General features: G+C 46.2%; 1 protein-coding gene across 4 annotated transcripts in view; it reads left to right on the forward strand.

Moving 5' to 3' along the window:
- Nucleotides 1-622: 622 nt before the first annotated feature.
- Nucleotides 623-14,077, forward strand: part of ATXN7 (ataxin 7) — a 106,513-nt gene continuing 93,058 nt past the window's right edge. For 3 of the 4 annotated variants that reach the window (XM_020978312.2, XM_020978315.2, XM_020978316.2), the window contains exons 1-3: nt 1,119-1,241; nt 1,673-2,038; nt 2,209-2,277. In XM_020978312.2, coding sequence (XP_020833971.1) covers nt 1,684-2,038; nt 2,209-2,277 — 424 coding nt within the window. In that variant the 5' untranslated portion in view covers nt 1,119-1,241; nt 1,673-1,683. Of the gene's footprint in view, nt 740-1,118; nt 1,242-1,672; nt 2,039-2,208; nt 2,278-14,077 lie in introns of those variants that run through there. The other variant, XM_020978314.2, reaches the window with a different exon arrangement.

The raw sequence follows: 14,077 nt of genomic DNA on the forward strand, positions 1-14,077 counted from the left end.
CCAAATGTGAGATTATAGGCAGAAAAGCAGATGTGCCCAAGGCAAACCGAAGACCCGAGGGTCACAGCGGAGAAGTTCTTGATGAGACTTTGGGAAATTCACTTAACCTCAATGGGCCTGGGTTTCTTGGGATGGTAGGATTTAGAGCTGCAAGGGACCTGAGAGAGCAAGTCAGCATCTTCATCTTGCAGACAGGGAGACTGAGGCCCAGAGTGATTAGATCGGCCAGTAAACAGTCAAGCCGGGGCTCAATCCTTGTGAAAATGCTTAGCTCTCAAGGGGCCCTTCCTTCTTTAAATCCTATGGAAGCAGAGCCTCGAAACGATCCTTATTCACCCCGCACTTCGCGGAAGAATTAAAGTCTTTCTCAGGGCTTTTCATTCCTTAAAGAAGGAAGAATAGCTAGAGCCCACAGATAAGACTGCTTCTGATTCGAGCCTTGTTTTCTCCTCAGTCACTCCCAAGACCCGCTGATCTTTCCCTCCCGGGTCCCAGGAGGGAGAGTGGGGGGCGCTAAGTCGGCTCTGCGGGTCTCGGCGCCCCAGGCCTGGAAGGGGTTAAGCGCCGTTCCGTCCCCTCGGCTCGGCGCTTCTCCCCGGTGCCTGTGCACATACAAAGACACAATCTAACGTTTCGATTGCTCGCATGTGACCAGCGGACGCGCAGGCATGTATCGGGAGCTCGCGTTTGAATTTTCGCATTTCTTGCCCCCCTCCGGCAGTAACTCCCGGCGCCCTGAGTGAGTTGTCGGGGCTTTCCCCATTCACGCTTTTGACAGTTGGGACGCCCGCTGGCCGGCTCGGCTCGCCCAGACGGCTGCTCTGGGCGACCCGAGAGCGACCCCCGGCCGCCGGGGCTTCCTCCTCCCCCACCCCCCCGGGATAGGCCGGGTTTAAAGGGCCCGGAGCGGCACGCGCGGGGTTGACCCCGCTGACGGCCGGCGGACGGGCGGGGGCGGATGCGGAGGGATGGCCCCGCCGCGCCTCGCTTCCCTACTTCACCCTCCACTCCCGGGGCTTGACGTGCAAACTTCGCCCGAGCGGAGCGGAGCGGGGCGGGGAGGAGGGGAGGAGGAGGAGGAGGAGGCGGTGGCGGTGGCGGCGGCGGCGGCGGCGGCGGGAGGTGCCTGTGCTTAAGGGAGCCGGCAGCGGGCGGGCGAGCGGCGCCGGCCGGCCGGCCCACCGGACCGACGGAAGCCAGGGCCCGGGGCCCAGCCCGGGGATGAGCGCAGCGGCCGCCAGGCGAGCCACGGAGGGGAGAGCGGGGAGCGGGGCGGGCCGCGGGGTCGGGGCTGGCGCGGACGAGGCGGGGGCGGGGGGCCGACGGGCTGCATCCGAGCCCGGCGGAGCGCGGGCCCGGCCGCAGAGGCGGGAGGCCCAGCCCCGGCGGCCCCTCTCGGGCAGGTTGATCCGAAACTGAAAGCAAACGCCGGGCGGGGGCGGGGGCGCGGGAGCGGGGGAGGGCCGCCCTTCCCGGACTTTGTGCCCTGCTCGCTCTCCCGCTCCCCGGTGCAGCCGCCGCCCCGGGGGCTCGAGAGGGGGCGGGCGAGCGGCCCTCGGGGGCAGCTGTCAGCGCGCCCCACCTGGCCCCGGGCGGCGCACGCCGCCCCAACTCGGCAGCGCCTCCTTAAGAAGCCCCGCGACTCTTTCCCCCTTTTTTTGTTACATTGTAGCAGCGGAAAGAATGTCGGAGAGGGCCGCGGATGACGTCAGAGGGGAGCCGCGCAGAGCGGCGGCGGCGGCGGCGGGAGGAGCAGCGGCGGCCGCCAGGCAGCAGCACCAGCAGCAGCAGCAGCAGCAGCAGCAGCCCCAGCCGCGGCCGCCCCTCCAGCAGCAGCAGCCGCCGCCGCAGCAGCAGCAGCTGCGGCTCCGGCTGGCAGAGAGCGGCGGCGGCGGCGGCGGCAGCAGCGGCGGCGCCTCCACCTCCGCAGCCACAATGGCGACCGTCGGGGAGCGCAGGTCTCTGCCTAGTCCAGAGGCGATGGTCGGACAGCCGTGGAACCACTGGGTAGAAGCTGCGAAACTTCCTGGGAAGGACGGTGAGGATCCCCTCCTCCCCCACCTTCCTGCCTTCGGCCCTCCGGGCCCGGCCCGGTCCCTGCCCCCGAGGGAGAGTCGCCCCTACCCTGCCCGGGGCTGGGCGCCGGCTAGCTTCTCGCACCCCTCCACTGACCGGCCGCTCTGGGCGCTGTGTTTTTCTCTCTCTTAGGGTCAGAATTGGAGGAAAGTTTGAAGGAGTTTGGGAAAAACCGCGAAGTAATGCGGCTGTGCCGAGAAGGTGAGTTCTTCCCAGCCTGAGCTGCTTGGGACGAGTTCGGGGGCAAAATTTAACCTGGTTCACCTGGCCGACCAGTCCGGGCCCCCAGTCCCCCTCCCCACCCCCTCCTAGATCCTGATTGGGGAGCTTGCAAAGGATGGGGGGGCTGAGGTGGGGGTGGGGAAAGGGGCGGAGCCAGGGCGATTTAAAACTCTTGTTTCAAAGGTACTTCCTCCAACTTGAGAGCATCCTCCTACCCGACGTGGTAAAGAGAATAATTAGCCCTTGAGGATTGTCGGCTCAGGAAACTTGACGTCTCTCTGCATTTTTATGGAGGCACTTACTTAGGACCTGGGCAGATTTAAGCCACCCAGGCCCTCTAAAGGAAGAGCTCTTTTTCAGGGGTGTCAGGCATTTACATCAGTCTAGTTGGGCAGGACCATCACTAAACGCATACCTAGAGGTCCTGATTGGCCAAACAGAAATTAGTCTCAGTGCATTTCTTTTTAGAATAATTTCTAAACAAAGTTGGTGAAACTAAAAAAATCAGAATTGAAACTTGTTGGATTTATTTGCACAAGTTTTGGGTATCATTTGTTATTATTGCATTTCCAAAATCTATTTTTAGTGCCAATAATTTGGTCTGAATCTAGTTATTATAGCAGTTTGGTGGTTTTGGGTGGTACGTTTTTGGGCAGAAGCGATCTTTAGGGAAGCAGGTGCCAAGAATCCAGAAGACCTCAGAGGTCAAGTTGAAGGGTCTCCCACGGAAGTACCCTTGTCTGGACAGTCTTCTCTCCCAGGGAGGCGGTGTCTAACAGAGTGGGACCTCCAGAGTAAGCCCCCTCCTCAGCTTGTGGAGTGATTCTAAGTGCAGGTTCACTTTGAGTTTACCAGGCTATCAAAGGGATGTTGATGGTGAAGGGAAGATGCCCAGGAGGGTTGAGTCCCCAGACTATGTAGTTTCTTTTTCCCAGCACAATTCCAGAGCAGATACGGTTTTTACATTTTCTACCCTGGAGCCAATTCTTTTGTCTGTGTGCCTTTTTTTTTTTTAACATTCTTATTTTTTTCCTTTTCTTTTTTCCCTCAGGTCCCAGAGCCCTGTGCCCGGGGACATGAAGTGCCACATTGAGCATATGCCCTTTTTAAAGGCCGTTTGTTGCTTACCACTGCCTTGAGCTTTATTTGTACTGCTGGTTGGGCCTTCTGATTGGCCACTGGGGGAGTTTTTTGGCACACAGTAACCAAGTGCTACCAGTGGCGATAGAGATTTTCCGATTGGAGTGTATCACAGAACAAATAAATTGATTTTGAAATGAGGATCGCTATTAAAAAAGAGTCAGGGAAGCCCAGCCCTTGTCAGAGATGTTGCAATAGGAAAAATCAGTTGTTAGGCCGGTTTTGGTGCTGAGTTGGCAGCTTGCCTCAGCGTTCTGAATGTTAAGATCTTGTGGTGACTATTCCCTGGAGATTCTTGAAAATGGGTCCGTGTTTGGGAACCGCTAAAGACGAGGACTTGTTGTGGCTGTGTGTATACATTCTTAGGAAGCCCTGTGTGCGGATCATTGGTGATATTTCTCTAGAGGATGTGTTAAATTGGAAAGACTCATTCATTTTTAATGCCTTGTTTTGATTACTGTATTCTTGATCTTGTCCCTTGCCTTCTTCAGGAGCTGGCTTATATATCCCTAGTTTGTATGTATCCTGCTGGTATACAGTAGGCACTCAATACATGCTTTTTCAAATGGAATTGAAAGGCATTCCCCTATAAATTATCTATAGCTGTTTCACTGCAAATTAACTGAAGACCTGAGGTTTTATACCACCTTTTGTCAGGCATAACTGATTGTGTATGCTCCTGCCTAAATGGAGGTATGTCTCTATTCCAAAGCCAAATGTTAATGGATTTTGGATTATCTTTTTTTATTATTGTTATTTTACTTGTTGTTCATTAATAGAGCATTGAGCATTGAGAATTGACTGTGTCTTTTCTAGAATGGAGTAGAGGAAGCTCTTTTATGTTTCCTATCATCCCCAATACTCTTATTATTGGGTCTTCTGTAATTGGCCAGTTCAAGGCTAACTCACTTAGTAATAAAGAGGTGCTCAGAAAGAGGCTAAATCCGTGTTCTGAATCATCAAAGATCATTTATGTTTGTTTCAGTTTTGTTGAGTGCATTTTCGTTCTTTGCAAACTGATAATCCCCTGACACGTATACCTTAACTCGTTAAGAAGAATATTGGATTAACTAGAGCACTCCATTCCCTGACGACAACAGAGTTTTCCTTTTTTTTTTTTTAATTTTTATTTTCAGGCCTGCATCAGAGTCAGTCAATAAGTATCTGTAGGGCATCCTCTCCTATTGCTTACCTCTGTGTTAGCTGCTTGTAGGGATGAAGACATGTATAAAACACCAACTGCTCGCTAGGAGTTTATAATCTAGTTGAGATGAGGCTTATCAGTGAAAGGCTAGTGATCAACAGTATATAGTTATTTGCTCAATTATGTGGTATGGATTGGACGTTCAGGAAAAGATGCAAGATATATAAGTTAGCAAGCATTTATTAAGCACCTGCTATGTGATAGACATCATGTGAAGCCCTGGAAATAAAAAGAAAGGGGGGAAGAAAATCTCTGCTCTCCAGGGGCTCACACTTCCACGAGGGAAACAAACAGGAAAACAACTTGGCACAAACAAATAGAAGAGACATTGGGGTGAATCAGCAGAGAGAAGGCACCGGCTTTAAGGGGGATCAGGAAAGGATTGTAGTAGCAACTAGACGAAGTCAGGTAAGGTCTCATAGAAGGGGCAGACTTTTATCTGGGGTTTTGTGTATCATCTGGATAGGAGAAGGGAGAAGGTACCAGGGATTTCCGTGAAGATCATTACAAATGGCTAAATGTCATTCCCAGAGGCAATATGTGAGCAGAAGGCAGGAGATGATGCCCATTGGGTCCACCAAGAGTTTTGCCAGGGAAAGAGGTTATAACTTCACTTCTACTGGTATTGAAGTTTTGTTTTGTTAATTCATATCAACCCTTTTCTCTGCTCCCCCCTGTACCCCCTACCTTCACACAGATAGTCCAGTGTTAGCTGTAGTAATCAGTTGGGTTTGTTTGGGTTTTGAGGGGGGTCATTCTGTTTCTCTTCTTGCCGTGTTCAGATTTTTCTCACCTAGCCTTTATTTTATACTATAATCTTTAATAGTAAATGATGGCAGTAATGATTTCTGTAGAAATTATCATAATACTTTTATATTTTAAAATGAATAAGTTGCAAAGAAAAGATAACTATTTTCTCTTGAGCTTTTTTAAAAAAAAACTAGGATAATTCGTGAAATATTGAATTTTACCCAACTTTTCCTCATATGCAGTTAACAGGAAGAATTCTAGAATTCTAGAATTAATTCTAGAATATTAGAGCCAGAAGGAAGCTTAGACGTAATCCAGCTCACTCATTTTGCACTTGAGGAAGCTTGCAGAGGAGGGACTTAGGAGCCTTTGCTTTACAGGGAAGGGGCTTGGAAATGCTCAGGTCCAACAAACTCACCGGGGTCCCTCAAGGCTGCATGTTGACTTAGAAAACCACATATTAGCATTATCTGTGTTCTATTGTATTATTATTTATTTTGCTAAATATTTCCCAATTGTCTTAATCGTGTTCTTGTGGCCTCACTGGGGAGTTTTACAGGCCCTCTGACTATTCCAGCCCTTTAAGAGGGCACAGAATTAAATCATTTGGCTGAGATCAATCAGGTGAAGGAGGAGGGGGGCAGGATTTGAACCCAGGTTCACAATTCCAAATCTAGTGTTGCTTCTCTGGGTTATACGACTGTTTATCAGCAGTCTCGTGAGGCCCTAGGTCCAGTGTTCTTCTCAATCCACTCTGCCTCAATATCCTTCACGGTTCAGGGTGCTGTATCAGTGAGTCTACACAGATCTCTCAGAATGAAAAGGATGAACAACGACTCCATTAGCTTAACATTTACTTTTTAACTTTCCCTTGGATTGGGATGTCCAGCTTTTTAACTCATTTCTCTGTTTTGGCAAGAAGGCTAGAAAGGTTGAGTTGGCCCACTGGAAGGGGGATGGTTTGAATTCCCAGCTGTTTTTCCTTCTGTTTCGAGTCCATCCCCCAGGATGGATCCCACCTTGGTGCCAGTTGGGACCACAGCCTGGAACCGGAGGCCCTCTTCAACCACTGGGGGCTTCGCTTTGCCTCCCGAGCTTAGCACTGCGTTGCCTCTGTCCCTGAGCACAGGCTTCCTATGAGATTGAGGCAGAAAGGTAGCAACCAAGTGTGAAATTCACATTTTAATTTGCCTGTCACAAATTAATAGGGACAGAATCAAGCCACGGGCAAAATGTAAGTGCCACTTAATGGAACACTCTAGGCAGCAAGTTAGAGCTAAAACAGGGAATGTGTAGGTGGGTCGGTAACCTCCAGAAAGAGTGTGTCTGGATGGGGCTGCTGGGTGGTGGCAGGTCAGCTCCTGGAAGGCCCGGAACTTGCCTCCTTTGTTTTTGTGCTCCTGGCACTGCCATCTACACGTCTTCTTTGAGGCAGACCTGTTAATGGAGGACTATGGCAGGCTCCCTGGTGAGAAGAGCCTCCCTCAGTAGACCGGGAGATCCTCCAGAACAGGAGCTTTTACCTTTCTTTGTATCCACAGTGCCTGGAACATAGTAATTCAGTCCAGTGCTTGATGGACTGAACCCAAGTTGTCCTGATTCTGAGGCTTCTTTCTACTCTGCCTCCTTCTCTCTCTCTCTCCCTCTCTCTCCTTCTCCTCCTCTCCCCCTCCCCCTCCTCTGTCCCCCCCTTTCTCCTTCTTCTCCCCTTCCTCTCTCTTTCTCTGTGTCTCTATCTCTCCCTCCTTCTCCCCCCCCCCATGTGTTTTGTTTTTAAAGATAAACTTCTTGGCTTACTCTTTTAAAAATAAGCTTATTTCTTTGAGGAGGGTAGCAAGTTAGCTCCTTTTGTCTCAGATGCCAATGTACATTGCAGCCCAAGCCCTAGACAGTTGGTAATTCTTGCTGTTGGGTGAGTGGGTGGCTCTCTGTCATTGATTGTATTTTACCTCCTCTCTGTGCCTACCTGGCAATCGGGGAGTCTTGGGCATTCCTAGAGGGCACAAAGATTTCCTTAATTGCCTAAAAGAGCATTGACTGTCTCTTGTTCTTTTTTTCCATCTGCATCATTCCTAAATATTAGAATTTATTCCTTTTTTCTTTTTTAAAAATTATATTAATTTATTTTGATTTATCAACAATCACTTCCATAAGCTTTTGCGTTTAAGATTCTCCCCCCCCCAAGACAGCACACACATTTACATTCCTATTAAACATATTTTCACATTAGTGAAGTTGCAAGTAAAAATTAAAACCAATAGGAGGAACCATTAGAAAGGGGAAACAGAATTCAACAGAAGAGAAAAAAAAATGATAGCGAGTCAACTTCTATAGTTCTTTCTTTGGATGTGCATAGCATTTTCCATCACGAGGCCTCTGGAAATGTCTTAGATCCTTGTATTGCTGGGAAGGGTTAAGTTTATCAGTATTAGTCATTGCACAACGTGGCTGTTATTGTCTACAACGTTCTGGTTCTGCTCGCTTCACTCAGCATCAGGCCATACAAGTCTTTCCAGGTTTTTCTGAAGTCAGCCTGTTCATCATTTCTTATAGCACAATAGTATTCCATTACATTCATATACCACAACTTGCTCAGCCATTCCCCAATGGATGAGCATCCTCTCAATTTCCAATTCTTTGCCACCACAAAAAGAGCTGCTATAAATACTTTTGTACATGTGGGTCCTTTTCTCATTTGTATGATGTCTTTGAGATATAGCCCTAGAAGTGCTATTGCTGGGTCAAAAGGTATGCACATTTTTATAGCTGTTTGGGCATAGTTCCAAATTGTTCTCCAAAATGGTTGGATCATTTCACAACTCCCACCAACAATGCATTAGTGTTCCAATTTTCCCACATCTCCAACATTTATCATTTTCTTGTTTTGTCATGTTGGCCAATGTGATAGGTGAGATGTGGTACCTCAGAGTTGTGTTGATGTGCATTTCTCTAATCAATAGTGATTTGCTGTCTTTTATTCTAAAGGCTGAATATGTGTCCTGGTGAATGAATTGAAAGGGCCTGCAGAGCCCTGATCTAGGGGGAAGGTCTTGCCCTTCTCAGGAGGGCACTTGCACTCAATCCTGGTTCAGTCCGCCATGTTTTCCTACCTTTGGGTGTTCAGACCTCCATAGTTTGCTTCCTCACCCTATACTATGTCCCAACACAGTACTCAAAAGTATGGGGGGATCTTATCATTTGTTCCTGGTGTTTTCAGTTTGCCATCCCCATCCTAGAAATAGCACCTGATGAATTTTTTAAAAAATTTAAAAAAGCAGAGCTATTGTAAGCCTTTTTTTTTGTTCTGAGCTGTGCTTGCAACCTTTTCAAATGTGTTATCATAGACTTAGAGATGGAAAGAACTTGAGAGGTCATCTGATCCAGCCCCTTCATCTTACAAGATGAGGAAACTGAGTCTCAAGGAGATTGTCATTGCTCAGAATCTCACAGGTAGTAAGTGGCAAAACTAAGGTTTAGATCTAGTTTTTGTTTTTTTTAACCCCAAAACCAGTGCTTTTTCTAATTGGGGGGGGTAACCAATATGTGTTTTTAAAAATAATTTTTATTGATATATTTTGTTTTGATATCTACCTTTATTTCCCAACATATTCCTCCCCTCCCACAAAGCCAACCTCTACAACAAAGAATAAAGAGGAAAAAAAAACCAAACGAACACCCAGTTCACCAAAACTACCCAGCATGTTAAAGACATCTAACTTGGGAAGTATCCCATACCCCTCTTCTCCTGCCCTCCAGCCTGCAGAGAAGCTAAGTGTACCAGGGTGCACAAAAAGTAATTGATTAAAAGAAAAAAAGAATCGATGGAAGCTAACTTGTCAGCAGATGACAGACAAAATCATTCAGAATTTAGAGCATTTAGAAAGTGTTTCTAAAAAGAAAGGGAGAAGTGGAATTTCTCCACTTAAATAGCATTTTAGCACCAGATTGCCTCTAATCACATTGATATTCAAAATTTGCAGCAGTATTTCAAAACTAAATGGAGCCAGTCTAATTATTGGGGTATTTTTTTTTATTGAAGTTCTATGTAAAAAATCAGGTTTTAAATTTAGCTGATTTTAACAGTTGGAGTCTCAGTACTCGGTACTTAGAGAAACAAGGCAGAGGGTTCCATTTTTATTCATCCTGTACAGCAGGGATTACTGCAAATGAGCAGAAGAGGAAAGAGAAGGATGGTTTAGCTACTCATAATTCAAAAGTATATTAAATGTTTTTTCTCATTATTATAAAGACTGTTGTTAACATACCAATTTTTTTCCCCTTCACAGAAGATATAGTCCAGAGAAAAATAATAATCCAGCGTTTATCAATTAGGAACACATGTTAACAGAAAATAGACTGTCCTTGCCTCATCCAGAACGCTGCAGTCTTGTAGGAGGAAGGGGTGGGTGGTTACTAAGCCCCTTACCTGCACTGAAGAGTCTGTGTCTTGAAGCCAGTGAAGGCTTACAGTGAGGAAAAACTATTTGAAATATTAGAATTCCTCTTTGTGGAAATTATTGAAATATATAAATGAATTGTATTAATAAAATATTTTCTCCTTGCTGGGCAGGCTTCTCCACTTCTGAAGGTTTACAAAGATAGACTGGCTGGGCATTTGCTTGGGATATCATAGCAGATTCCTAGTTAGGTATAGGTTAAACTAGGTGGCTTTACATGTCCTTTCCTGCTCTGAGATCCAGTGATTCTGCCCATCTGCCCCTACCTACTTGAGAGCAGGGACTGTCTTTTGTGTTTGGGGGTATTTTTGTAAGCACAGTATTTGTCTGGCACACAGTAAGTAGTTAATAAACATAATGAGTTACTGACTGAATTCTTGATGGACGGTGAAAGCATCACTTTGCCTAATGCTACAGTGCAAACCATGAACTTGAATTTTCTTTTTCTTTTTTTTTTTCAAAAAAGCTTTTATTGCAGTTCATTTTTATATCCTAGTAATTTCTGTAAATTTCCATAAATGGGAAGATACATGGGCAAAGTGGATAGGGCACCAGGCGTGAAGTCAGGAAGACCTGAGTTAGTTCAAATTGGGCTCCCTGGGCAACTCACTTAACTGCATTTACCTCAGTTTCCTTATTGGTAAAATGAGCTGGAGAATGAAATAGGCAAACCATTCCTGTATTTTTACCCCCCCCCAAAAAAAACCAAACCCAAATGGGGTCATGAAAAGTCAAGACATGACGGAAAAACAACACCTTCTTCCCTTTCCTCTCCCCCCCACCCCACCATTGAATCTTTTTGAACAAAGAAAAATAGTTAAGCAAAAATGCCTGAATTAGGTATAAAGAATTATGCCTTAGTAGCCACCTGGTATAGCCTTCTATAAAGAAGAGGGAAGTAGTTTCATTACCTGTTCTCTGGGACCATGATTTGGGGTTTGTTTGTTTTCCTTTTATAAATCAAGTCAGATTTCAGGTATAGAGGTAATAACACTGGGTCTGGAGTCAGGAAGACCTGAGTTCAGATCCTACCTCAGATACTAACTAGCTGTGGTCAAGTCACCTCACTGTCCCTCAGTTTCCTCATCTGTAAAATGGGGATAATAATAGTACCTGCCTCCCATGGTGTTTGTAAAGGAATGTATGTAGAGAGCTGTGTTAACCCTCAAACAAACAAAGCTGTCGCTGGTATTTCACCTTCTTTTTGGCGATCTCTCCATTCACATTGTGGTGATGGTACCCATTATTATGACAGTTCATATCTAGGCTTCCTTTGTTTCTTTGAATTAAGGAATTGGAATTTCAAACCTTTTTTTTTTTTGGTAATTTTTTTTTTTTTGATGCTGTTGGAAATGGGAAGTTGGCCATTTTCATTTCCTCTTCAGCGCTTGTGTTTTGACCTAAAGGGAGTCGTTTCATTTGCATTTGGGGGATTTGGGGTTTGGGTTTTCTGGAGGCTTCTTCTTGCAAATTCTTTTCAAGCCGCTCTCCCTGAGAGTGAAAAGGTCAGTGTTCTTCTGTGATTTCGTGGTGACAGAGGGAGGTAAAAATGAACCAGGCCAATTCAGGAATGGCACCAGAGGATTCAATTGCAGTCACTGCTGGGATTATTTTTCTGCTTTAGGCCTAGCTTTAGAATAAAGTATTTTTTCAAGTCACCTATCTGCAAAGGTCTGTTAAGTGGTATAGTTTTCTTTAGGCCCTGTGTGGGACTGTTATTAGGAGGACAAGCTGTTCCCAGTTTAGAGTGGTTTACATATAGAGTAGGGGCTGCCGGAGACACCAGTGGCCTGAAAAGTAGCAGGGTCGCCCAGTGGTCTGTAGCCACCCAGCCTCTCAGCACCAGAGGCTAGGAGGCCTGGGCCCTGCTTCCTCCCTGCAGAGCAGCCTAAGGGGGCCCCCTCTCTTGACTAATAGAGTTTAATTGTTGGGATTGGTTACCATACTGACATGTTTCAAATGGTTTTAGGTACGCTTGGTAGAACTTCCTATCAGGTGCCATGCAGGTGTGTGATTTAAGATTGATATACCATGGTCATTTCTCTAACAAGTTGGGTACCTGGTCCTTGATCATGAACATAATACATGATAAGAGAACATGTATTTCTGTGGGGAAACCAGGTTAGATTTACATGTCCAACATGCAGTCCTTAGAGCGTTGGTATAAGGACCAGCAGGCAGCTAAGTGGCCTAGTGGTTAGGGTCTTGCGCTTGGAATCAGGAAGACTCATCTTCCTGAGTTCAAGTCCAGCCTAAGACACTTACTAGCCTGGTGACCCTGGCTTCACCCTCTCTGCCTCAGTTTCCTCATCTGTCAAATTAGCTGGAGAAGGAAATGGCAAACCGCTGCAGTATCTGTGCCAAGAAAACTCCAAATGGGGTCACAGAGTGGGCAGTGACTGAAGAACTACCACAAAGGTGGGCTGAAGCTCTGTGGGGTCCTTTGTGACTGCCAGTCGCCATGTAAATGTTAGTCATTTTTGTCATTCAGGTAGAAGGTGCCTTTTCCAACTGAGGTTTCTTCCTTTGGGGCTCAGCTCTGCCTGTTTGGGGGAGGGGGTTCTGTGATTCTGAGTATACACACCCAACAGGCGGCAACATAGGGATAGCCAAGCATTAAGTTACACAGATGCTACGTATTTTTTGACATATTTTATTCTTGAATTCCATAAATTTGCAGTCTAGTAAATTACTTATTTAATGATATTCAAGAAAATAGGCACTTAAAACTCTCAGTGTTCTCTTATCAACCCCTAAGACATGGTCAAGTCACCATGAGTGATGGCTGTCGGAATCCAGTCAGACGTTTTTTGTGTTTTTTGTTTTGGTGGGAAGAGGGGGTTGTTTTGTTTTCGTCCAGAGCATGTGGGGGCATTTTTAAGGACTTCCTTCTCTCTCTGTGCTTTATTGGATACTTTAAGGTATTTCTTGCTTTCCAAGGTCATGTTGAAATGCAGGCTGTCACACTTGCTTCTTTCTCTACTTTGAGACTTAGGAAGCTCCCAAACTGCCATGAACAGGGTGGAACCAAGATCCGCTTCCCTCTTCCCCTAAGCGTGAACTTCTGAGGGTCAGGACTGAACTGAAGGACGGCTGAGGCATCCGCAAAATGCAGCCGCCTGTTCGTGGGCAGTGGTGGAGATGATGGCGGCTTTGGGCATGTGTAAGAGTTGCTGGTCATCAGTCCTGATGCTTCACCCACGGGCAGCTAGCTACAAGTTGTGAGTCTTATATGTCAAGATTGCCGTCTGTTTGGCGCTAATTAGTGCCCAAAATGTTAGATTTGGGATGTGTGCACTAAATGGGGAGAGTTGATTCTTTGCCTAAAGCTAGTGTTTCAGAAATGACCATGAGGGGAAGGACAGTGCCGGCCGCCTTGATGTCCATGGACTTTTGCAGTGTTCACTGTGACAGAATTCCACTAGGCGTGTGCTGTGGTAGTAGCGTTTTCATGGTTTTGTGTTTTTCTATTAAATCACTGCCTCTGCATCTGTTGTTGGTAAGTACCATGAGCCATCTTGTGAAGAAACATGGGTTTGATTTTGGGATCGCCACCTATGTAAAAATAAATTTCAGGGTGGCTGAACCCATGCAGGCCTCAGAGATGTCCCAAGCCAAACTTGGGACTTCTTCAGCCCCATTTCCCTCTTTGGCTTTTACTCATTGGGTGAAGTTGAGATGTGTTCATGATTTACCACCAGTTTAGATGGCTAATTTCTAATTATTTTAATGCTAGAAATAGCAAAATAAAGTGTTAATTAGTTATCCCCTGGGGTTTCAGTGAGGTCCATGGCCCTGCACATCCTTCCTGGGTGTCCCAAAAAGCTGTAAGTCTAGCACCCAATCATTATTTTCTTTCTGGAGTTTGAGATTCTGTTTTAGTCATTCTTGACCCAGCCAGACTTTTGACTGGTCCTTACTCTTGACTGTCAGGTACACATGCTGTATGTCCTCTGCAGAACTTGGGTTTGCCTGGGTGTTAGACATTAGCATTCTATAAAAATGGATTGTCATGGGTGTTGCTGAAAATAAGATGAGTGTCTAGTGTTAATTAATAATAAGCAATGAATCTCATTCATATGCTCACAGTGATAGTTCTGCCAACACGGCAGGTAAAAAACAAATCATTTGAAATGCCCGTTTGGGGAAATTAATGGAGTTGGTGAGTTCTGGCATCATCTATGCTGCATTGATGGCAAGTGAAAATGATCTAGTAAAAAAAATTTCA

The sequence above is a fragment of the Phascolarctos cinereus genome, unplaced genomic scaffold, assembly GCF_003287225.1.
Source record: "Phascolarctos cinereus isolate Bilbo 61053 unplaced genomic scaffold, phaCin_HiC Scaffold_4;HRSCAF=312, whole genome shotgun sequence".
Lineage (NCBI taxonomy): Eukaryota > Metazoa > Chordata > Mammalia > Diprotodontia > Phascolarctidae > Phascolarctos > Phascolarctos cinereus.